Raw genomic sequence first — 25087 nt, 5'->3', positions numbered from 1 at the left:
AGCGCCCTCGTTCATCCATATCGGCTAGCCAGCATCATTTGGAATTGTATGTTGTAAAGTTTCTCTCTCAATTTTTCAACTTTTTCAGTGGAATAAACATAATTTTGTGCTTCCAAAGTGTGCCAAATGTGACCATTGGATGCTTATCTATCTGCTGATTAACAGGTAATTACGACAAATTATGTATTTTTCGGGGAAAAACTCAAAATTTCTTTACTACCAAGCGGGTCACACAAAATGTGCTTCGTAGAAAAAAAGGCGATTTGGATTATGGAGGACGCCTTCGCGGTGTGGGAATGGTAATCAATTCCAAATTCTTTCTATTTTCCCAATTAAATTTGCCACGTTTTGCGGGTAAGTTGAGCAACTCCCGGATGTTCAGCTTGAGATGCCCCAAAAATGGCTTTTGGGGAAAATAAGCGCTGCATTGTCGAAATTCTCTTTTTTCCGCTTCAGCAAGAAATTCAAGTTCCGGTCACAAAACGTGATTTTCAGGAAATTTTGCTTCTTTTTTTACCACCATGGGCATTTTTTTGTGTTCAGCTGCTCTGCAGTCAAGCAAAAAGTGTTCGGTGGTGCGCTGGAAAAATTCTCTTGTGTTTTTTCTGTGTAAATTTCCAAAAAAAAAAAGTTGGGAAAACGAAGCAAAATGCGTCGAGAAAATTGATGCGCGTTGCAGCATTTTCTTCGTCTCACACCCTCTTTCTCTCACTGTGAGAAGCTGGGCAAATCTTCATGTACCTACCTATATGTCCTATGTGAGCAGAAAGGACAAAAGAGCTCCTCATGCGCATCCTATAAAGTAAATTTTCCACGCTCATTGAAAATTTATTTACAAAACCAAAAAAATTAAAATCAAGTGAGGAAAATTACAAATATTTTGGAAAGGTTTATTATTTTCAAAATTATTCGATAGAGAATTGTTTAAATTGTACAATGACTAATCACAAAGATTTATTAGGATGATAGTCAAGAGAAAAAAAAAACACACATTGTGAAAAATGTGTCCCATGAGAAATTTAGCGAAAAGCCCTGCTGGCTCAACAGCAGAGGCATTCCGGGTAGCGATGAATGTGGTGCAAATGAGTGAAATGCTTTCTCTGCTCAACAAATGTGTATTTATAGAGCCCTCACAAGACTTACCCACTCAATTGGATGGAATTTTCATTAGCACACAAATTGCAAAAATTCCAGCTATTTTCACTGCCAACCTCCCTCCCCTCGCGCGAGGAGCTTTATATTCTCTCCCGCTAGTTCAATGGCATATAATTTCCTCCAAAATACTCCCAGAGATTTTCCCACTTTTTTGTCTCGCTGCCCGCTATCTTCGGCTGTAATCTTACAGAATGGTTTGAATTTCCTTCTGCAAATTAGCACAAGCGCCGTTTTTCGGCTGGAAACTGTTCATTCAGAGACATGAGGAGTGTATGAGACAAATTTCAAAGTTCCCATCATGAATATCATTCTCTGAAAACTTCTCTCTATAGCTACGATGAATTTTTGTTTAATTTAAAATCCAATTTAATTTTGTTGTTGAATCCTAGAAAGAAATGAGAAAAGAAAAAAAAAACAATCATTTTATTAACAAATTAATATCTATTGGGTGAAGTTTACTATGTACTAACTAAGTTAGGGCTAGTCCATTTTGTAAGCTAAGCTTAGTTTTTTTTAAGCCTGTTTAAAGTTTTTTTTAAGAATAGCCTTTCAAGATTAGTTTAGGATGATTTTGTTTAGCTTTCAACACTTGAATTGCAAAAATTAAGACTGACCTAAAAGACTTGGACTTTGGTTTAAAAAATATTAGGCTTATCCTAAAAAAAAATTGGTTCAGCTTGAAAGACTTAAGACTGGTTTAAGAAATCTCGAGTTTTGGATAAAAGATTTAAGCCCAACCTGAATAACGCATAATTCGTGTAATTCACTGCAAATACAATATTCAGTTTCTTTCATTCTTTAGCCATGTTCAAGTTTTTTAAGTCAAGCTTTATTTTTTTAGGCCAGTCCTGTTCTTTTATAAACCAAGCTTTTAAGGTTTTAATGTTAAGTAAGGACGAATTATGACTGAATAGATTTTTGGATGATTTTTACTCTTTTTAATGCCCAAATACGATATAAATATTAGCCTTGCCTTGCCGTATTAGTAAAAATATTCTAAAAATGCACTCCGTTTTGATTTAGCGTGAACTCATTTAAAGGCACTTCAACTGTCGTGAAGCTTTAAAGTCTAACCTTTAAAAATTGAGGTCTGGTCTAAAAAACTAATGTCTAGCTTGAAAGTCTCATGCCTAGTTTAGGTCTACTAAAACTTAGGTCTACTTAAAAGAAAACGTACATTGGCCTGATTTTAAAAACTTCCATCGAACTTTTCGTACTAATTTTTACCCAATGTGTTATGTAAATATTTTCAAAAGAAGATTGTTTTGGATGTTTTTTTTTTCATATCTAATTGTACTAAAACGATTTAGAAAAAAAGCCGGTCTTCATGGACCTTAAAAAATTAACAAGTGTCTTATCTCCCTAACTTGTGTATTTAATGATCTCTTGAATTTATCGCACTGTGCTGCATTGTAATAGGAATTCCGTGAAACTTATAACAAGTTCTATTGCTATTATTTCATAACTAATTTTATTTTTATTCATTTGCTTACATTTACACGACTTTTATGATATATTTATCTGAATATATTCTTAAAGCCTAAACTGGTAAGAAATTCCTTTGTTTTTCTTCTTCATACATAAGACATCGTAAAGGCACCATAAAGAAGCACAAAAGATAAGGCAATGCTAATCTATATTAATACATATTGAGATATTGATTTCACATTTTTGCAATAAAAAAAAAAATGGAGAAAATATTTTATTTGTAGAAAAGTGAATGCCCTACAAATTGACTCTCTTATGACTTTTCCGTGCAATGAGTCGCGAGAAGCACAAAAATGTACAATTTTGATAAACATTTCACCCCAAATATAAACAACAGTCCTTTTTTTCTCATAAACATTTCCCCATGTTTTAATTAAGTATATAATTTCCCAAGTATATTTATAAGCAACATTGATTGTAGAACTTCTTGCGGTCTTTACTCTTCCTGTGTGATTCATATTTAGTGATGTTTGGGGCTATACAATGGGGGTAGTGACCATAGTGATGGAATAATGATAGGAGAAAATTCAGTGATAGATACTTGAAGTGGTGTGAATGAGTAACTTTTTTATTGCATTTTTTCTCTTTAATAGTCCCTACAAGATCATTTTCCCAAATGATAATTTTTACTTGCACACCATTTCTCTCCATTGTGATTATTCTCTCATATCTCCATTTACTTTTTTTTTTGTTATTTTCTCTCCTCCCCCACATCTTCATACGCCCCAACGTTTCATATTTGCTATGTACAATGCGAGAGAGAGAGAGAGAGTGATATTGGTATAGTATTGGGTAATTATCTCTCACGAGCCGGCAATATTTTCTCCATCTCTGAACTTGAGAGATTGTGAAATATACCCCAACATTGAAGCTTTTGGGGAGAGAGAGAGTGAGAGAGAAAGAGAAAAGCACGACGTGGCTTTTTCTGCGTATGCGTCAACACGGTAGGAGGAAGGGTAGGAAGAGTAGTCAAAATACGGTAGAGGGGTGAAAATTTTGGCAAAAAGTGGTGAAAATTTAGAGATACACATCTCTCATTTTCTTTCCCCATTTTCCTGTACATAGCATGTGTGTGTATGTATTGTGCGAATGAACAAAGGGCAAAGTTAGGAGAATGTGAGACTAAAAGAGAGAAATTTTAAGCATGTAGGTAATGTTGGAAAAGCAGACGCATCATCTTCCCTCTCTCCCCCTTTTTTTACATCTTCAAATGTAATTTATATTTTGTGCGCATATAAGAGGGGGTAATCGATAAATATTTTCTTGTACCCCTTATTGATATGTGTCCCTCTTTCTCTTTAAAAAAATCTTTTCAGTTTAACGTCATCCAGGAGAGGTGGATCCAGTAGTAGTGGTGGGAACATTGTAAAATCCATAGAATCGTATTAAAGAACATTAATATTTAGCTTCCTCCTTGATTATGTGAGGACTGTTAGAGATACAGCATAAAGCATAAAAAAAAAGAAAAGAAAGAGAGAATTCTCTAAAGGGGCCACATGGAAGAAAAATAATGTGAGAAGAAGCCTCCGAAGAAAAGAGAAATGTGATATTTTGGACAAAATTTCGGGAAGCACGAGTGAATTCGCAAGTCCCGGAGGGAGATAAAAAATCCGCAGAGTGCGTGATGCAAAGAGTGGAGATAGAGAGTGCTATGGCTGCCACACAAAATGGCAGCAAGAGCAACAGCGGCAGTGGTGGCACAAGAGAATTCGTGGAGGGATGGACGCTGGCACAGACTCTCGGTGAAGGAGCATATGGAGAGTAAGTTTTTTTTTTTTTATTTTCATTTATTCCTTGTTCGTTAGTTAATGTTTGATAACATGTGAGGGAGATAAAGTGAAGCACATTTTGAATGCTAAAGAGGGAGATGGTGGGATTTTGGGAGAGCATGTTGTAAAGCAACAACAACAAAAAAAACTAAAGGAAAATTGCGACGAGTAATTTGTGGAGAATTCTCCATTCTCTCCCCACCACCAATATAGGTGGGGGTGGACGTAGGGATATACATAGGTATGTAGTATTAGTATCCTTTATTTGAGTCAGTTTATAAAGGTTTTTCAACATCTCCGTCTCGCTTTTCTGTTCGCATTTTCCTCTGAAAATTTCTTCTCACGTTTTTTTTTTTTGTTGTGTGAAGAAAAAAAATCTCGTGCAACGAAGAGTGGATGTGAGGGGTTGAAATTTGTTCTTCTCCTTTTTTGTGAGTCAGTTTTAAGATTGATTTCAAAAGTGAAGGAAATTCTCTATCGAAGAAAAAAAAATCTGGATGAAACTGGATTTTATATCCGCGAAGAATTTTTACGCAAAAAAAAAAACGAAATGTTTCACATAAAGAGTTAAAATTGAAACTGATACCAAACAATAATGATAAAAATAATATGAATACTATAGTGTATGAGAAATATTGATATGATATCTATGTACAAGACATACACTACCCGTCAAAAGTTTCCGGGCAAGCAAAAATGGCGTATTTTTGAAGGCAAATTTCAAGTGGCTGTATCTCCTGCTGTGGTTAACCGATTTTCACAAATCGACCAGTTTTGGAAAGGTACATTTCTCACCTTTCCAAAACTGGTAAATTTTTGAAAATCGGTCAACCCGTTATTTCTTGGCAGTCATTTTGGTAAACCTAGGCAAAAGTATTTTTTTTCACAATTTTACAAATTTTCACTTTGACCTTTTGCATCTCGGCCGCTAGTGCACCGATTTTGATGAATAGATAGTCGTTGGAAAGGTAATTTAATTCCCTTTCCAAATCTGATAAATTTTTGAAAATCGGTCAAGCGGTTCAGTCGTGACAGCCATTCTAGTGAACCATAGTGAAAAAATACACTTTTGACTATATCTCAGCCTGTGGTTGACCGATTTGGACAAACTCGGATTCAAATGGTAGCTAATCATGCCCTCTAACTTTTAAAAAAAATTTCATCCTGATCCGTCACGTGGTTCTTTTTTAATGTTTTTTTGAGTGATACCCTTATGTTACAAATAGGGTACCTTAACTTCAGGCGTTGACCATTTAATTTTTATAAGTTACACTTGGCCCAAATTTCATCAAAATTAAAAGTAGACATTATTATCTAACTTTTAAAAAAAATTTCACTCAAATCCATCAAGTGGTTCTCCTGTAATGTCATTTTTTGTGGAGCTATGCGCGATTTTTGGGTTAAAATTTGGCAATTCGACTCAACCAATCTATGGGCCCTGGAGTGTAATTTGACTCAAATCCTTGTTAAATCAGCATAAAAATGTTAGTAACGATGTTCTGGACCTTGTTTTGACTCATTTTTTTCTATTTAATTAAAAAATAATTTTGATGATTTTTCGCACAAAATCTTATTATTAGCCATGTCAAGACCCTCAATATGAGTTTAGCAGATTTCAAGTTAAGAATCTAATAATTTTATTTAATTTCAAATCCCATAGTCATAACAAAACAAAAGAAGGTCAAGGACGTTTATACAAAAATTTTGATTACAATTTGGGTCATCATTTGGTGGGGGGAGGGGGGCCAGAATGGTAAAAAGTAAAAAATCGCGCATAGCTCCACAAAAAATGACATTACAGGAGAACCACTTGATGGATTTGAGTGAAATTTTTTTTAAAAGTTAGATAATAATGTCTACTTTTAATTTTGATGAAATTTGGGCCAAGTGTAACTTATAAAAATTAAATGGTCAACGCCTGAAGTTAAGGTACCCTATTTGTAACATAAGGGTATCACTCAAAAAAACATTAAAAAAGAACCACGTGACGGATCAGGATGAAATTTTTTTTTAAAAGTTAGAGGGCATGATTAGCTACCATTTGAATCCGAGTTTGTCCAAATCGGTCAACCACAGGCTAAGATATAGTCAAAAGTGTATTTTTTCACTATGGTTCACTAGAATGGCTGTCACGACTGAACCGCTTAACGGATTTTCAAAAATTTATCAGATTTGGAAAGGGAATTAAATTTCCTTTCCAACGATACTATATTTGTCAAAATCGGTGCACTAGCGGCCGAGATGCAAAAGGTCAAAGTGAAAATTTGTAAAATTGTGAAAAAAATACTTTTGCCTAGCTTTACCAAAATGGCTGCCAAAAAATAACGGGTTGACCGATTTTCAAAAATCGACCAGCTTTGGAAAGGTGAGAAATGTACCTTTCCAAAACTGGTTCATTTTGGAAAATCGGTTAACCACAGCCGGAGATACAGCCACTTGAAATTTGCCTTCAAAAATACGCCATTTTTGCTTGCCCGGAAACTTTTGACGGGTAGTGTACATATAGTTGTGTTTGTTGCAATTTATTGTGAATCTACAAATGCGACGAAAAAAATAAAGAAAAGCAACGTCGTAATGGAAGTTTGGATGTAAAATGTGAGGAAAGTTTAAAAAAAAAGTAGACAGGGTATTCCAGAGTTTGTGGAGAAAAAATTAAAACAGTAAATTCTATAATTAATTTTGTGAAAAGTTCATGGAGGTTTTTTTTTTCATACAAGTGCAATGTGCAAACACGAAAATAAGAATAGTTTTGTGATTTATATTAATTCTCAACATTTTTATGGGTGTGTATTTTTTTCTCATTACCACACTTGGATTGTGAAATTCTGGGAAAAGTTTAAAATTATTTGCTGTATGTACTATATTGTCATTATGGTCGTATTATGAAAATTTCAAGTCATGTTTGAAAAAAAAATAGTCACAAAGTAATTCTCGAAGTAGTCACGTTTGGTGTGGGGATATCTCTAAAATGAAGAATTTAGATACATAAATAGTTTTTGATTAGCATGCCTACAGTTTTTTGACTCATTTGAGCAGCACTGTTTTGTTCGTTTTGTTTTATTTGATAAAAGTATTCTTATAATTCTTCAGTGGCGTAGTTAGGAAAGATGTTTAGGTGTCTAAACACCTTTACCTTTATAGATTATTATTTTTTTACTTAGGTATTGTATAGATTAAAATAAATCATTTTCAGATTTAAAAAAAAAGTTCAAGTTTAAAGTAAAATGAGGAATTTTAAATCTCAATAAAAAAGATAAACGTCAATAGTAAGAAAAGAAATGTCTAACGTTAGAAATATACAACTCTACTCAAATTATGCGTTATTCAAGAAAGATTTAAACGTTTTAATAAACGTCAAATATTGTTAATAAATGTCAAACTTCACAAAAATCAATCGAACAATAAAAGAATACAAGTTTTGAACAAACATTAATGTTTGCGAAGAAATATAAAACATTAAACTTGGAATATCAAGAATCAGAAACTTAAAACGTTAAAAATATCATATGTTAAAAACAAATGTCAAACGTTATAGAACAATGTCAATCAATCTTCTAAAAAGTAGACTCCTAGCTTGTTTTTTCTTTTTAAATTAATTTTTGCATCTTGTAAATTCATTTATTTTGTGTTTTGTAATACCCCCATTGAATTGTTTTCCAGCTACGCCCCTGTAATTTTTATTTCTTTGTCTCAGCAAGTTTCGTATCATTATTCAACATTAAAATAAATACATGTGTGAGGAATTTTTAGGAATTCCTTCAAAACCAGAATAAGTATTTCAGCTATCTCTAATTTTTGTTCTTTGGAATTCCTACATAATATTCTTGTACACCTTATAATCTAATATAAATATTTTAGCTTGCAAAAGATTTTTTTAAAATTTCTTTTTTTAAATACCAAAATTGTCTGTTAGTGGGAGAGAGGAGCTTGTTATTGCGTGTAGTGAAGTCTGTGATAGTCTTTTTTTCTAGGGACATTGTGGCACTAGCCATTGAACAAAGGAGATTGGGATTTCCTGAAACGGAACAGAATCTCCCTATGAGGCTACCGGTGTGCCTTAAGACTGCAGTCCAGTAGTCCCCTTTGACTACAGACTTTCTAATTCGGGTGGGAAGGTGGCAAAAAAAAATTGTCTACAAAACTATTTTGTATAGGTCTTTAACATAAGGCATTTCATAAAAAGGAGTTCATTACACGTAGTATTAAGTAATAATAAGCATAAGGAATTAGATGAGAGAGAGAGTATAATAAGAAAGAATACAAAAAGGGATATACCTAACTACCTACCCTGTAGATTTTGCAAGTGTATTTGATATACCCAATGCGAAAAGGCAGCAACAGCAACTTATTGATTTTCTCATCTCTCTCTCTTGCCGGCAATTTTGAGTCCTGTGTGTGCTAGGTATATAGTAGGTACTCTTTCAGTCGGTATGGGACCAAAAAGATGTTGGATCGTTCTCCAGCAGCGAAATCATGAGAGCGCGCGTATGTGTACAAGTGAAACACTGAACCTTTTGGGAATAATATTGTGTGATGGGGGCGGTAGAGAAATGGGGCGCGCTCGAGTTTTTTTTTTCTGTATCGTCTCTATACTGACTTTATGTGACAACATTGAGTGCCAATTGAGTATTTGGAGGTGTAGACAGCACTTGCTTTTTTTGTGTGTGTCCCTGCAGAGTGAAAAAAAATTGCGACCCCCAATACATTAAATATTGATGCAATTTTCTCAGTTTTATCTTCACTTCCATCTCTCCTGGCAATGTTGGGGAGTTTTTTTTTCGTTAGGATTGTATATAGAAAACGACATATCAAGGACATTGTGGAAAATCCACTTGTAGGTTACCTACCTTATATATACCTACCTATTCTTTTTTTGTTAATAGTACATTCACGTGGAAAGTGGACAATGATTATATTTTATTTGCAATCTACGGCAAAGGTTGAATGTAAAAGGATTGAAAAAAATGTACATACCTTACTTTTTTTTTATAAGCTATTTATCTCCATATCATTCGTATTTTTGTTGAAAAAAAAAAGAAAGTGATATGTTTGTGACTCTTCTCATGGGAGATGGCACATAGAACTTTATTTTCTCTTTACTTGGCTATGGGTCACAGGGGGGAAATGGTAGATAAAATGTGGAGAGAATACTTTATTTGTGAAATGAAGAGGGTGGTTTAATACATAGATATAGAGGGAAGAAGTAAGAATTCATTGAATATGTTGGTTCTTTTTTTTTGCAGATAATCAATATAAAATTGAGTGTTTGTACTTTGTTGAGAGATGTTGATGTTTCGTTTCTATGCAACGTTATTATTGAAGTAAAATTTAACCAATACTAGTCTGAATTATTTTCCTTTAAGTAGTTAAAGTATATGTTAGAAAATATTGGGAAAAAGAATTTATTGCAATTTTTTTTTAAATTAAAGCGCTTATGGTAGAGTCAAAGATATTTAATTTTTAAATCGATAAAATACATATAAATCGTCTTATTTCTTGATCTTTTATCCAAATCGATGTGACAATATGCTCCATTCTACTTAATCCATATATCATACTCTTTTTATCATCATAAGTTTACTAAATATATAGGTAATACATTGTCAAAACCATTGACAAAAATCTTATTTTATTGCAATCCTATAAATTATAGGATAGATAATTTTTTTTTCGTTGTAATATAACTTCTGTCTCCACACTGTGTTGATATTTCTGTCCTTCGTGTCATTGATCAAACAAAAATGTTTTTTTTCTAACATTTTATTGCAATTTTTTCGTGTTGTTTCTCTTTCATTTATTCTTCGTTGTGTTGTGCGAAACTCATGAAGGGTGAAATTACTAATAAATCACCAAACGGGTGAAGCTGTGGCAATGAAGATGGTCAATCTCGAGAAGCATCCCGATGCGTCTGTGTCTGTTAAGAAAGAAGTGTGTATTCAGAAGATTCTACAGCATTCCAATATACTTAGGTATTATGGAAAAAGGACACAAGGATCGATAGAATACATCTTTCTCGAATATGCTGCAGGAGGTGAATTATTTGATCGAATTGGTGAGTTTTTTTTTTTTTTTTGATAGAGAAAATGGATGTTTTTGTAGCTTATGGGATATAGCATGGAAAGCTAACTAAATTGCCAAAATGTTATCCTATATAACAACTACAGAACCCGATGTTGGAATGCCACAAAGTGAGGCACAGAGATATTTTATGCAACTCATGTCCGGTGTAAAATATCTCCATGACCGTGGTGTGGCTCATCGTGATCTAAAACCTGAGAATATCCTTCTTGATGACAGAGATAACATTAAAATATCTGACTTTGGTATGGCCACCATGTTTAGGTAACATTAGAATTAAGTTTTTTCTCATAACAAACAATATTAATTTATTATCAAAAGATTTTATAGGGGAGAGTGACACTATTTGGGCCTCTTAAGCATTTTTAAAATGCTAGCAAACATAAGAATATTAACTGTTATACTTTATTATAATTTTTTTTCAGTTTTATTAAATCTCATAAAAGTTCGAATAATAATGCCACTCATCCCTAACTAAGTATGCATCAAATTTATAAGCTAAATATTTTTTGATACATACATTTCTTTTCCATGTAAATTAAAGAGTTTTTTCGTCTTTATTAATTCACGATAAAGACACATTCTCCCATGATTAAGTCGTTGAATAAATACGCAAAGAAGTTTATCTGGAAGTTTTGTGCAGAAAAGGTTCAAATGATGCAATCAAAAGTTTAGATTTTATACTAATTTAGCTAATGATGCCAAAAGTTTGAAATTTGTCCTCAATATTCTCAATTTTAGCAAAGTATCACTGAATATTTTAGTATTTGTTTGCAAATACAAAATGAAATCTAACTAATGAGTAAAAGAGAAAAAGTAATTCAACTTTAAATAGCTGAAGGAAATTAAATTTTGGCTGTTTATTCGATTTTTTAATGAGAATTTATTGTAGGGGACGACGGCACAATTTGTGCCTTCAAAGGTTCGCATAAAAATGCTATTGAATAAAATTTTATTTAATATTAAAGCCCATTTAGTGCCCTAATTATTAGCAAAATTTTTACATTTGAAATCATTATCGGTTTTTTAGAAAAAAAAGGGTTAAAAAAGACATTAAAATGCCCGAATTGGGCTGTTCTTCCCTACAATTTAACAATTTAATAAAACGATTGAATAATAGTTTCAAATTAACAAGAATACTTTAAAAATTAAATTAAATACATTTTCTAAAACATTCACAACTTCAAGAATGAATATCAACCTACCTTTTAACAATAGCAGAAAGTAATAAAATTGTCACATTTCGGGTGAAAGTCACAAAATAAATTTAAAACATAATGATGGTGTCTCACTCTCCTGAATGTGCAACTTTGATGCATTATCCGATATATTAGTAGAGATAATTTGGTGAAAATTAATTGATGGTTATTTGAGCTCCCTGAGGGAATTAATATAAATTGTAATTGTGTAATTTGTGTTTGCTCTTCTCTCCCACCGTCTCTCCATTCTCGTTATCTCGTGCAACAATCACCAAAATCTCCCACATGACACATCACACACTGCTGAATATGCCACCCTTTTTTTTGGAATGGGGGGATGATTCTGATGCTGGTGTGTGAACTTTTGTGCCCAACACGCAAACACGCCCCGAAAATTGTGTTTCTACTACCTCGGATTTTGTGGGGGGGGGTTACATGTGCAATACATGGAATGGTAAAAAAAAGAATGAAGGGAAGGGAGAGATTGCTGGACAAGAGATGTGGAACACTCCCTTATGTGGCGCCTGAAGTTCTCGTGCAACCATATTCTGCAACTCCAGCCGACATTTGGTCCTGTGGCATCATCCTTGTTACACTATTGGCAGGAGGTAAGAATTTTTCTCATCATCCTTTGCTTATTTTCTTTCTCTTATTTTTTTTATCTTGTATCATATGTTGGTGTGGGTGGATGAGTGTTGTGTGGGAATTCAACCCGATCGTTAAACTGTGGGGTACAATGATTAAATGCACTTGTGGTGTCTAGCTAGATAGGAAAATTTACTAATTCTTTCTTGGTACAAAACTCAAGAAAATTCACATGTGGTGTCGTAGTCGTTAAAGAAAGCAAAGAGGGGGAAAAAAGAGGCGAAAACGTGCGAAATTGTTTGTTGAACCATAAGTTTTGGTATATACGTGTATTTTGAGAGGAAAAATCGGTAAAAAGTTTGTCATAATAAAATGTTTAAACTTTTTATTTTCTCTAATATCGGGCTTTATTCAGCGACCAAGAATTCCTTGAACTCTTTGAATTTTGTACTATTTCAAGATTTCAAGCGAATTTCAAGGGTTTCTTAGTCGCTGAATAAGGCCCATTATTTATTTATATTTTTTCTCTACAAAATTTTATTTATTTTGATAGTTGTAGTCCTAATTTTTTCCAGACCCTAGTCTCATGGCTACCGGGTGGAGGGAATGTGCGAGCTAAATGTCCTAGGCGGTGGATGTACGTGTGAGCGTCGTCCATCAGGACGCTCCGGTATGAGTCAGTCTATTGCTGAGTTTCGTTGGGAGCGCATGTGGGGCATTTAGTTAGCTACGCCCTACCGCTCAAATAAAATCTCTAGGTAGCCCAACTTAATTGGACTACATAGTTGTAAAAATTACTATCAAAATTTGCTATCTGATACAATATTTATTAGAATATTTACTCTTTGAAGTTTTTTTTTAAATATAATTTTTCTGTCCAAACAATTACAATTAAAAATCTTTTTATAATGTATTGGGAATATTTTATTTATTATGTTGTTTTTTGATCGGAGACAGTCAATAAAAACGCACGTCTTCACGCTTCCAGCGACGTTTCGGTTTATTTCGGTCTGGGAAGCGACGCAAAGCATTCTGGATCATCTGTGAGGGCTCTGGCGGTTTGTGTTATAACGGTGTCGTAGAGCTGAAAGCCTGATGATGGTTTAAAATAAACCGAAACGTCGCTGAAAGCGTGAAGACGTGCGTTTTTATTGACTGTCTCCGATCAAAAAACAACATAACTCAAAAACAGTCGTTAAATTCTTCAATCATTTTATTTATTAGTCTCATTTTACTGTTGATTATCGAGGGCTGCATTGTAAAACCGGCTAAGTCGGTTCGGAACTCACACCGACTTAGCCGGTTTTACAATGCAGCCCTCGTTATAAGATATTTTTGATTTTTTTAAACCCCATAAATAATTTCATTACTTAATCTACTTCAAATCCAAAACATAATATTGAACATTATACGAGCGTGAATTGTATTAATTTAGAATATTTATTATTTTAATAAGTAAAAATAGTTTTTTTTTTTTGTTTGCAATTTCCGCACAATAATTTTTATTTAAAAGAGTGTTTGTGTTTTCGATGATTTTTTTCTGTGTTTGCTAAAAGAATTTTTTGTGTGAGATGTGTGATCAAATCCAAACTAATGCAAATGGAAAAAGAAAGAAGTAAAAAAAAATATACATACAAAAAAACTTTGCTCGATCTTTGGTATTCTAGCTGTAGATTGTACAATTAGAAATTGTCTAAAGCTTTAATACCAGAGGTCCGGCAATGATTTGCTTAAGCACCATAAACTGCACAAAAAACTGCACTGCTGCTCCTTTTACTGCTCTCCTTATGTGCTAAATTCTAGGCAACCTACCTATATATTGCAAATCAACATGAAAAACAACAGAAGACATGTGCAAAAATAAAAATTTTAAAAGTAGAAAAATCCCTCTTGGTTCCTTTTCACTCATGCTTGTCAAAATGTGGAAGAATTCAGAGTGAAATGGAGAAGAAAATTATACGATTTTCAAGGAGGATTAATGGTGCTATGCAGGAAAAGAATGTCAAGAGAAAATGATCATGACATTTTTTCCTGACATTTTTTTGTCATTCCCTCTCACTCCCACTAATGTATTTCTGTATCTTTCGTCTTTCTCTGACGCATGCTTCCGACATTTTCATCATTCTTTTCTGTGCACTCAACATGTTTTTCATTTCGTATTATTTTCTCAGTATTTGGGGATATTTTTCCATGAAAAAGTGAAAATGGGCTTTGCTGAAGTGTTCTCAGTGCCAGGAAAGCCGTGAAAAGTGGAAATTTATGGTCATTTAGCGGCCAAATATGTGAAAATGCGCGAAGTGAAAAATCAAAACATTCTTTCCCTGACTAATTTTTACGGGATATTTTTCTGTATTTTCACGACACAAATCACTTCCTGCAGGTTTTTTGGACTTTCCCACAGGTCATCTGCAACACGGAAGGTCTGTGTGGGGGGCAGGAAAATGCTTCCTGGGTGGTGGAATCCCACCTGAACGCGGAAAAAATTGGTCCGGGAGTGAATGTTTTGCTATAGAAACTGCACAGTTTTCACTTATTTGGCCAATAAATACCCCCGATTTTCCACTTTTCACACTATCACAGGCACTAAGAACACTTCCACAAGCCGCTTTTCACTTTTCCCAAGCTAAAATATCACAATTTACAGAGAAAATTGCAGAAAACTAACAAATACGTTGACTTCACAAGAGCTGGAAAAAGAATGACAGAAAAAAACATGTTCCTGCGACATTCTTTTTCAAGCTCTTGCGTAGTCAACACGTTTCTTATTTTTTGTCAATTTTCTCTGTGAATTGTGATATTTTATCTCGGGAAAAGTGAAAAGCGGCTTGTGGAAGTGTTCTTAGTGCCTGTGAAAGTGTGAAAAGTGGAAAATCGTGGGTATTTATCGGCCAAATAAGTGAAAACAGTGAAGTTCGACAGCAAAACATTCACTCCCGGACCAGTTTTTCGCGTTCAGGTGGGATTCCACCACCCAGGAAGCATTTCCCTGACCCCAGGCCGACCTTCCCTATGCAGATGACCTGTAGGAAGATACAAAAAGCCCGCAAGAAGTGATTTGTGTGGTCAAAATCTAGAAAAAAATCCCGTAAAAATTGGTCAGGGAAAGAATGTTTTGATTTTTCACTTCGCGCATTTTCACATATTTGGTCGCTAAATGACCATAAATTTCCACTTTTCACGGCTTTCCTGGCACTGTGGACTCTTTAGCTAAGCATTTTCCACTTTTCTTTGGGGAAAATACCCCCAAATGTTGAGAAAATTCAAGGAAATAAAAACATGTTGTGCGCAAGAAAAAAAGCATGCCACGAAAAAAGATGTCGGAAACATGCGTGAGAAAAAGACGAAAGATAGGAAAATACATTAGTGGGAGTGAGATAGAATGACAAAAAATGTCAGGAAAAAATGTCATGATCATTTTTTCTTGACATTCTTTTCCTGCATAGCACCATAATTCATTTTCTTTTATATATACACATGTACATATCATGTATATAATAAAATTCTTCCCGTCCATTGTCTTGCAATTTTTTTTGCCTTTAGACGGAAATTAAATTGATGTTTTTTTTTCTTATATTTTCCTTCCTTTTTGCTGTCTTTCGTCATGTATAGAATTACCATGGGATAAACCAACCACATCGTGCAAGGATTTCCTTATGTGGAAGGAAAACACGACGTGGACGTCGATTACCCCCTGGAAGAAGCTGACAACACTCCAGTTGTCGCTTCTAAGGAAAATCCTTGCAATCCAGCCGAGTGAGAGGTTAACAATTCAACAAATACTGGATCATAAGTGGTGCAATCTGAGATTCAGTTCAACAGGTAAAATCAATATTGAATTTTTATTATATGAATTTCCTTGTTATATTTTTTCTGGAAATATTATTTTTATTGAATGTAATAGGCAATTTAAATATTCAATACAGGAATTTTATTGATATTCCTTCTGGACTCTTGACTTTCCAATGGTTTGTTCAGGTACTGAGTGACTCTCAGGTAAATATAGACTCTGAGAGAAGCTCAGTAGTTGGCCAAAACATACGGAAAAAGATATATTCACATGTGTTTGCAGTAAAGTGCTTTATTTCTTTAATAATAATAATCAGAAAATTTTATTAAACAGGTTTTATGAACAATTTAAGGGGTTTTGAAGTCTTTCACTGTATGTATTTTCCATTATTTTGGAGTTTACAAGAACACAAAGTAAATAGAAAATAGAACGATGAAGGAAAATGGGGACATTTTAAACCGATCTATCAATCAGTGTGTAAGACATATGCCAAGTTAAAAAGAATTGTTCATTTTATAATACAAAGTTTTGCAAGTAATTTTCCTCGTCTCAACATTCTTGATCATATGTGGGGAGATAAGGGGAGAGGAAATGTTCCCAAGAAGAGAAAAGATGTGAATCTTACTTGTTGAGAATGTCAAGAATGAGAAGACTTTCCAGACTTTCACAAAACAAATCTATCAAAGAGGAAATATTCTGGAAATGGATTTGCCAACAAGTGTTCCAATAAACATGAATGGGGTCGATTCTGGCAAAAATCTTTTATATTCTATCCGTCAAATTCGAATGTTGTAAGATTTTTTTGGTATTCTGTAAAAAAATATTTTAAATATTTCCTACTAAATTATGAAATTTAATAAAACTGAAAAAATGTAAACAACTCGGTTCTTGAAAGTAAAATATCTGTGTTGCACCTGTTAATGTTGAAAGTATTCACAAGAGCTGCTGTTTAAATTTTTAGAAATAATTTTTAGCTATTTTTAGCTGGTTCAAATTAAGTTCGTTTGGGTCTCTATGTTCTTTGATTTCGACTATTTCTTTAGTCGTATCGTAAAAGGAAAATTCTAATTAAAGAATTTTTAAAAACCTTTATTTTTGAAAGATTTTTTGAATAGCAATTGTTTTTCCTTTAAAGTACGAGAAGGTTAGAAACTTCAACTGTCAAAAATTTACAAAAATCTTCTCGAGTTGTATAAGAAAAAAAAGGTTTTTGACAGAATCGATCCCTATAATAGGAATTTTCTTTTTGGGACAAAATTTTAATTGTTTCAGATAAAGGAAATATAAAAAATTACAAAATTTTTTGGATATATTTATAAGTAATATAACAAGTCAAAAGTTCATTCAGATTTCTTATAAAGAAAGGTATACATTTTCAAACGCTTTTTAAGCTCTCAATATCTTGTTATTAATTAGCATAAACCATTAAAGATTATATTCTAAACTAACCTCTATCTAAATATTCAAAAGAACTTGGGATTATTTGATATTCTTTTATCTAAACAATGTGTTGAATAAAACGAAGGGTTTAAACTCAATGATAGCTCTGACTGAGAAAGTGAGATTTAATCTATATATCTACATAGAAGAATATTCTTTAATGCAAAAAAGAAAATCTCACAGCATGTTTGTCCAGTGAGGAGAAAAAATCCAATATTTGAGGAAATTGAATTTCACACAAAAGTCCAAGGGAAATCCTTTTTTTCCTCAACGTCAACACTTGAAGCGATTTGTCGGTAATCCTTCGTTTGGAAAGTTATGATGTGTCTATATGTGGGTGGGGGGGGGAGTAAAATAAAAAAAAAGAAAGGGATATATAGCAGCTATTGGGGGTATTTTTTTGTAATATATATCGACGTCAAATGTCCTAATAAATCAAAATGTAAAGGTTTACGGATGGTCATGGAGAGAGAAGTAAAAGAAGAAATATGAAGCTCCAAAAGGAGCTTCGTCCCTCATGGGGAACATACCTTATCATCCTTGAAACAATCATCATCGCTTTGGCGCTTTAGCTGTATGATAGATTTGCTATTTCATAAAGCTAGATTACCAAAGCATTGAGGGTTTGTTTACGTTCGTCATCAATGAGAAATTCCTACAAATAGATCTTGGAGCTATGGTGCGAAAAGATAAAACTTTATTCAATGTGAGTTTATTCAATAAAATTCTTTCAAATAAATTTTTACCCATCCTCAAACTTTTTTAACTTTATCAACTTAATTGAATTATTTTTGTGTTGTGTGTGTGAAGTTTTTTTTTTTGATTCAATTTAAAATTATTCTTTTAACCAACTATATGGTCTTTGGTGGTTTTAGCTGTATGGTGTGATTTAAATTTTCCATAGGGCTTTATCACCAAATACCGGATGGTTTGTTTTTATTCCATTCACCATTTATTTATTTTTTTTTTGTTTAGGTATCCTATCTAACTTTATTTATTTTTTGGATTTTATTATTTCTCCCAACATTTTTTTTTTATTATTTTCATTCCACCGCAATATTTCATTTGTTTTTCCTGCTGATGATTCTTCACAATACATCCCAAGTCAAGCATATTTTTTCATCAGTTGCTACATAACTCATTAAACTCGGTGCGCCCCGATGGGGGTATTATATTTTTTTTTTACTGAACCAAATACCACTGTGGAGGAATTCTTTCTGCCATGATAACTGCTCCTGTTGTATATCCTTGAAAAGTTTTATGCTCCAGTTGCAGTGGAGGTGGAAATTAACATGAATTACATTTTCCTTTGAATAATTTACACGAATATGCTCTCATCATGAAAAACAGTGTTTGTGTGTATAAATCACGGGATTATTTTGAATATCTTACGCGCGGTACACGCGGAATTCATGTGCAATGGCGTTTTTTTTATACTGCAAGCACTCACAGGTATTATATTTTCCATATAGGAGCACAATGACACGGTAGTAGAAGATTAGGATTAATGACGAAACATTAGGGAGCTAAACCTATTTTACGCCAAAAATGTTTTTAAGTAGAACAGGATATATACCTACTTATCATTATGTAGGTATTATACTTTATAAGCCATCTTTTTAAGGTACCTGCGGCCCAATTTTTAAGCTTATTTTGTCGTTCAGATATTGGATTACTTAACTGTAGCACTCTGACTATTTAGCTAATGTTAATCCGCTAACGGCTTAGTCCGTTTTAAAGTCAGGCTTAAAGTTTAAAAAGAAAATTTAAGGGTCAGGCTGAATTAAAAATAAATAAACTTTTAGATGATTTTTATGAAATTAAAAGTCCGAATACAGTTTTGTTTTTGAGCACCTATATTTGTTACAATCATCATAAAATTCATTCAATTTCTATTAAACATGACTTATTATCTCAAGTCCGTTCTAATAACATATTAAGTATAAATTAAACACTTAAAGCTAGCTTCAAAAACTCAGGTATGGCTTAAGAAACTCAGACCTAGCTTGAAAAGAATTTAGACCTAGATTTTTTACCTAGATCAAGTTTAAAAAAAACTTAAACCTAACTTTTAAAAAACTAAAAAACTTAGGTCTAGCACTTAGGCTTAGCTTTAAAAACTCCGGACTAGCTTAAAAAAATTAGGCCTATCTTAAGGAACTTTGTTCTATCTTACGGAATTTTGACTTAGCTTAAGAAACTAGAGCCTGACTAAAGGAACATTTAGAGTTAGCTTAGGAAACCTTTAGGCTGTTTTAAAAAATTCAAACCGAACTTAATAGTGAATTTCACCCATTATGTTTTCAACATTGTTGCATTTCTTCGCATTGAAAAAAAAAACTTTTAACATTTTTTTTAAAGAGTGATTAATTGTTGTTAAATTGTACAAATATTGATTGTTTAAAAAATATGCTGTGCATATGTTTTCGAGCAGAAACATTCGAGAAAAAAAAACACCAAATGTTGTTAATACATATTGAATTTGGGACAATGTAGCAATGGACCGGTACGATAATATTATTACCTTTGCTATTAATTGAATTTGTCGCATTGAAATTTCGTCGGGGGATTTTCCAGGCAAATATGTCTCTAATTATTTTAATATTACGTTCTGCAAATTATCGCCAATTAAGGGCTTTGTCTGCAACTGAGTGTTGCATTTGCTGTTTATTGATTTTTAGTGTGGGAGAGGGATTTACTGAAGCATCATCATCAGCAGTGAAGCAAATGTGGAAGAAAATCTTTTTTTTTTGTAATTTTTGTTTAAAGTGTTTTTGCGTTAAGTTTCATATGAAAGCTAATTGAGGCACTTTTTTTCACCCCTCACATTGCTTTGGTGAAAAGATGCACCCCTTGTGGATGACACACTGCAGCAGCAGAGGAAGCGATTGCGGTCGAATTTGGATATATCAAATGGTCGTGAGGTTTGTGCGAAGATTTATTTGACGCAACCAAGTGAAGGTTCGACGGATGTCACAGACGCCGTGGGTAGTGTTGAGACGAAGAACAGCGGCTTCTGCTTCTCACAGCCAGCTCTCTTGGATGACCTTATTCTGTGCAGTCAAATGAATCCAACGCAGGGCACTCAGTCGAGTCAAAATATAATGCAGCGTCTCGTGAAGCGTATGACGAGATTCTTTGTGGTCACACGGTGCGATGAGACCATCAAGAGGGTATCCGCGGTGATTGAAAAGCTCGGCTATTCGTGGAAAATTGGCGAGGGTGGCTCAATGACGGTATCCACGGTGGACAGGAGGAAGCTTCAGCTAATTTTCAAGGTTACCCTCATTGAGATGGATGGGCGCCTCCTTGTGGACTTCCGCCTATCCAAAGGCTGCGGCCTGGAGTTCAAGAAGAGTTTCATCAAAATCAAAAACAGCCTTAAAGACATTCTCGATAAACAGTAAGAAGCAACACCCACTCTTATGGACAAAATCTCCAGAACACGCAAATCACACGGGAGCGATGACCTTACAAGGTTACTCCCGGTCAACTACTCTCAAGTACTAGAAGAGAGTGATGTCGTCATCCGCACCAATGGCTAAAGAGTCTGTCCGTAAATGACTCATTGACCAAAATATCTGATTGAAGATATTTAATTATTATTTTTTTTCTGACTTTCAATGAATCTCACTCCATTGATGAAGAATTTAATGTAAAGTGTTAATTTTTCTTCTTATTTAACTGTTCCTGAATTTATTTTAGCTTCAAAAGTTGTGTAAGTTTTTTTTATAATCTTGAATCTCTGAATTTACATTTTTTTTCTCTAGAATTTTATCAAAATGAACATAAAAGATAAAATTTTTTTAGAATGTAAATAATTTTGTGCCATTTCTTTGTGAATTAGATCTATGTAAAATTAAAAATTGTAATTCTTTGTTTGAAACAATAAATTGTTATTCTATTGAATAAATATTACTGTTTTACTGTTTTAATTAAAAGTTAATATTTAGCAGAATTTTTTAAGGGTAAAGTCTTATTTAAAGGTATCGCAATAGCAGGGGCGTAGTCAGTTTATTTAATTTTTTTTAATTTTTTGTTTTAAAGAAAAGCAGGTTTTGACAATTTATTCAATTGTAACAATTTTTAAAAACTTGACTATTCTTTTTTTTTTCATTTAACTCTTATTCTATTGATTGACATTTTCTTCTTTAACGTTAGAATATTTTTTTAGCATTTCATAATTCTAATATTTGACTAGTTTTTGTTTTTTTTTTAACCTTCGACGTTTGTTTTCTGACGTTTGATATTAATTCTAGTGTTTGATATATCATACAACTTTTGTCATTTGATTATTTCTAACGTTCGACGTTTCTTTTCTAACGTTGACATTTCAATTTAAAAATTTGACGTTTCCTATTTAAAAAAAATAGATGGAGGAGGATCCTTGATCAGGCCAAGGCTGGAGACCAGCTGTAGCGCCGGTTAAGTAGGTAAGTAAGTATTTAAAAAAATGTTTATTTTTTTATTGACATTTTTTCTTTAACGTTAGAATCTTATTGCAATTGACAATTCTAATATTTGACCTGTTTTTGTAATGTTTGACGTTAATTTCATCGTTAAACGTTTCTTTTTCATACTCTTAAGTTTATTTTTTAACATAAAATAATTTGTTTTCAGGTATTTGACATATAAAATATTTGACGTTTTTTTAAACTCTTCACGTTTCTTATTATAAAATTTTGACTTCAATTGTAACGCCTTTTGTTCGTTTTCTTACGTTTAATAATATTAATTTCTACTGATGATGTATCTGTCAATTTCTGTCATTTATCAATTTCTAACGTTTGACGTTTCTTGTCTTTCTTGTCTTTGGTAATTCACGTTCAAAAATACATTTTTTAAGGATAAATCATTGGCTAATTAAGAGTTTATCATTTTTTTATAAGCGAACTAAATTCTGAAATGTTGAATTTCTGTTATTTTGTCGTTATGCCTTGGAGTGTTTCCTGGCAACGATGAAAAGTCAACAATAAAAAAAACTCTTGATTATTTTGGAATTGTGTAATCTCTGTAGGAAGAATCAGCAAAAGGATGTACGATGAGGAAGTTGAAGTGAAAAATGGTCGTGAGATTGAAACTCCGCCTGATTTGGACGTTGGGAATGCCATTCATTTCATCCAGGATGATTTGCAGAAGCTCTCCGATGCAGATGAATCCCTTGAGTTCCCGCTTGGGAAGATGGATGAGACGAAGAAGGGGAAAGTGGCTCTGCAGAAGTTCTCGCGGCCAAGAAGTGATTCATCCGGTGGCTCTGATTCCGGCTCTGAAGATTTGAATAAAAAACTCTCAGATGGGGAATTCAATCCCAAAGACTACGACCACCTGGATGTGCCGGCGGATATTAAGGAGATTTTTCAGTATATTGTGCGGTACACCCCGCAGAAGATTGACATTGAGTACCGTCTGCAACCCTTTATTCCGGACTACATCCCAGCCGTGGGGGACATTGATGCATTCCTCAAGGTTGTACCACCTAAAAGTATGTCAGAGCGCACCGATGTGGCCCCTTTTATTGATTCACTGGGCTTGACAATTCTCGATGAGCCATGTGGGCAGCAGAGTGAACCAGCTCTGCTCCACATGAAGCTCCGTTCGGTGTCTACGGTGCCACACGTCCAGAATCACCCACCAGCAATTCTCAAATCACCCAAAGATATCAATCGATGGATTGCTGAGGTGCAGGCACTACATAGCAATCAACCGCAGCAAATGTTGCTGTACTACGAAAAAAATCCCATCAACATTGACACCCTCATGGCAGAGTGGCCGCCTATTCTTGAGAAAACATTCAATGAGCTCGGATTCCCATCTGTTGACCTGGATTGTTCGCTCATTGAGTACATTGATGTTGTGTGCAGTCTCTTGGATATTCCTCTCAAAGGAAAAACTCAAGCTGACTACATCTACGCCCTTCATACTCTCTTTACTCTTTTTGCAGCAGTTAAACGCCCCTAAAGCATAAAATGAATGAAACAAAATTAATTTATGATAAGAAGTTCTTTTAATTCAATTTTAATTTTAGCATTTAGTGTTATTTAATTCTGCATTTGCTCATCAAGCGTACGAGACATCCATTCTGGTTCAGCAATGCCAATCTTCTCAATAATCCCATTTACTTGGTAGCACAGGGATTGAATTTGTTTATCCCACTGCGGTAGAATTTCTCGTGTCTCAAAGTGAACGATACCATCAATCTGATCGATGTACCCATTCATGCGTCCCTCGGTAATCATCTGACTGGCGATTCTCTCAGCCTTTGTGGGGGAAATTTCCAAAAGGGCCCCCAATTCGACGAAAGTAATGTTATTGTAGAGCTTACTGGCAGACAGGAGATTGTGCTCGAAAACAGCACGGTCCAGGATGGAGGATCCATCGAGTGTGCTGGCTTTCTGATGGAGCTGCAGCAGAGCCTCGAATTCCTCCAGCTCGGATCGTCTGATAATGCGATCGAGGTACATTTTCTCGAGAATTGAGTAGGCCGGGAGATGTTGGCAACGTTCATCTTTGAAGAGTGTGGCAAGCATTCGTGATCTCTGTTGTCCAGCTGAGGCGAGAATGGTGCAAATTAGTGCCTTCTTCAGTGCCGTCATGCGCTCCTCTTCATCCACAATGGTCCTATAGGAGAGCTCATTGTACCTCTGAGCTGCCTCAATGAACTTCCTCCGGTAGTCCAGGACACGAGCATAGCAAACTTTGTAGAGAACCTGGAGCTTCTCACTCTTCGTCTCAGCCTGCAGCAGTGATGCACGATTGATGTAGGCTTCCGCCTGAACGGGATCATCATCCTCGAGGTAGAGTCGAGCAATTTTCAAGTAAGTCTCCAGCTTGTAGTCCACCGAGTACTGTTTCTGTCCCGTCTCCAGGGGAATCCCAACGAGCACATTTGCGGACTCGCGCCAATTCTGCTGACGTTCATAAATCTTTGCTAGATGCTGCCGGATGCTCGCAACTTGCTCCTCGAAAGAAATCACGCGTGGCTGGACTTTGTCGAGGGTAAAGTGTGAGATGACTTTTGAGGTATCGTCCGGGAGTTTAGTCAAATGCACGGCGACATCGGTAAGAATTTGCCGGGAGATTACTAAGCTCACGTGCTCATTTACGACTAATAAGAGAGAGGAGAAAATCAGTAAAATACTCCCCGGAAGCGCCCTAAATCCTGACTTACTGGATTCAATGAAAAGTTTAAGGGTGTCCGCCACATCAGGACCGCTTTTGGTGAGAATAGCTTCAAGGATGGATCGGTACCTGCAAATGAAAATTAACTCCATATTACACCCTTTTTAACATAAAAAAAAAACATTAATTTTAAAGGAATTTTAAAGAGAAAAATGATATTTTTTGAGATTTTTTTGAGGTTGTGCCGACTAACTTGTCTGCCTGCTCTTTGTGTGTCCCTGTAAAATTGACCAGGGACACCAGCATCTGCCGCAGCGTCGATACGGACAGTTGCCCATCCACTGCACTCATTTTCAATCTCTTTTGCGTGGAAATCTCTGAATAATTATTTTTGAAAAGAAAATAAAAACTCAGCAACAAAACTTTTCCGGGCACTTCTTGTTTCACACAAACTGGATGTTTCATCT

At 34.4% G+C, this 25087-nt stretch overlaps 4 protein-coding genes across 4 annotated transcripts in view; 3 read left to right on the top strand and 1 right to left on the bottom strand.

Moving 5' to 3' along the window:
- Positions 1–25087, top strand: part of LOC129790342 (clavesin-2-like) — an 891203-nt gene that overhangs the window by 184469 nt on the left and 681647 nt on the right. The gene's annotated exons all lie outside the window — the stretch shown is intronic.
- Positions 17–21414, top strand: LOC129790253 (serine/threonine-protein kinase grp). Its single transcript, XM_055827685.1, has 7 exons — positions 17–165; positions 3960–4404; positions 10241–10464; positions 10577–10754; positions 12155–12297; positions 15884–16093; positions 20346–21414. The coding sequence occupies exons 2-7, from the start codon at positions 4268–4270 to the stop codon at positions 20906–20908; spliced, it is 1455 nt and encodes a 484-aa protein (XP_055683660.1). The 5' UTR covers positions 17–165; positions 3960–4267; the 3' UTR covers positions 20909–21414.
- On the top strand, positions 21880–23493 carry LOC129790346 (intraflagellar transport protein 46 homolog). The gene is made up of 2 exons (XM_055827824.1): positions 21880–21934; positions 22519–23493. The coding sequence occupies exon 2, from the start codon at positions 22536–22538 to the stop codon at positions 23457–23459; it is 924 nt and encodes a 307-aa protein (XP_055683799.1). The 5' UTR covers positions 21880–21934; positions 22519–22535; the 3' UTR covers positions 23460–23493.
- Positions 23487–25084, bottom strand: LOC129790264 (COP9 signalosome complex subunit 4). The gene is made up of 3 exons (XM_055827701.1): positions 24874–25084; positions 24670–24749; positions 23487–24606 (listed from the first exon to the last, which is right to left on the bottom strand). Exons 1-3 carry the CDS (start codon positions 24969–24971, stop codon positions 23540–23542), a joined length of 1245 nt encoding a protein of 414 aa, XP_055683676.1. The 5' UTR covers positions 24972–25084; the 3' UTR covers positions 23487–23539.

The sequence above is a fragment of the Lutzomyia longipalpis genome, chromosome 2, assembly GCF_024334085.1.
Source record: "Lutzomyia longipalpis isolate SR_M1_2022 chromosome 2, ASM2433408v1".
NCBI classification, from domain to species: domain Eukaryota; kingdom Metazoa; phylum Arthropoda; class Insecta; order Diptera; family Psychodidae; genus Lutzomyia; species Lutzomyia longipalpis.
The sequence above is the reverse complement of the archived record's forward strand: the minus strand, read 5'-3'. Positions and strand labels throughout refer to the sequence as shown.

Excerpts from the sequence above, each read along its gene's own strand:
- LOC129790346 (XM_055827824.1), top strand. The coding sequence starts at position 22,536 with ATGTACGATGAGGAAGTTGAAGTGAAAAATGGTCGTGAGATTGAAACT.
- LOC129790253 (XM_055827685.1), top strand. The coding sequence starts at position 4,268 with ATGCAAAGAGTGGAGATAGAGAGTGCTATGGCTGCCACACAAAATGGC. Across the intron at positions 10,465-10,576 it reads TGAATTATTTGATCGAATTG|AACCCGATGTTGGAATGCCA; the intron begins GTGAGTTTTTTT and ends TAACAACTACAG. Across the intron at positions 10,755-12,154 it reads GGTATGGCCACCATGTTTAG|AATGAAGGGAAGGGAGAGAT; the intron begins GTAACATTAGAA and ends GGTAAAAAAAAG.
- LOC129790264 (XM_055827701.1), bottom strand. The coding sequence starts at position 24,971 with ATGAGTGCAGTGGATGGGCAACTGTCCGTATCGACGCTGCGGCAGATG. Across the intron at positions 24,750-24,873 it reads CACAAAGAGCAGGCAGACAA|GTACCGATCCATCCTTGAAG; the intron begins GTTAGTCGGCAC and ends TTTCATTTGCAG. Across the intron at positions 24,607-24,669 it reads TAAACTTTTCATTGAATCCA|TCGTAAATGAGCACGTGAGC; the intron begins GTAAGTCAGGAT and ends CTCTCTTATTAG.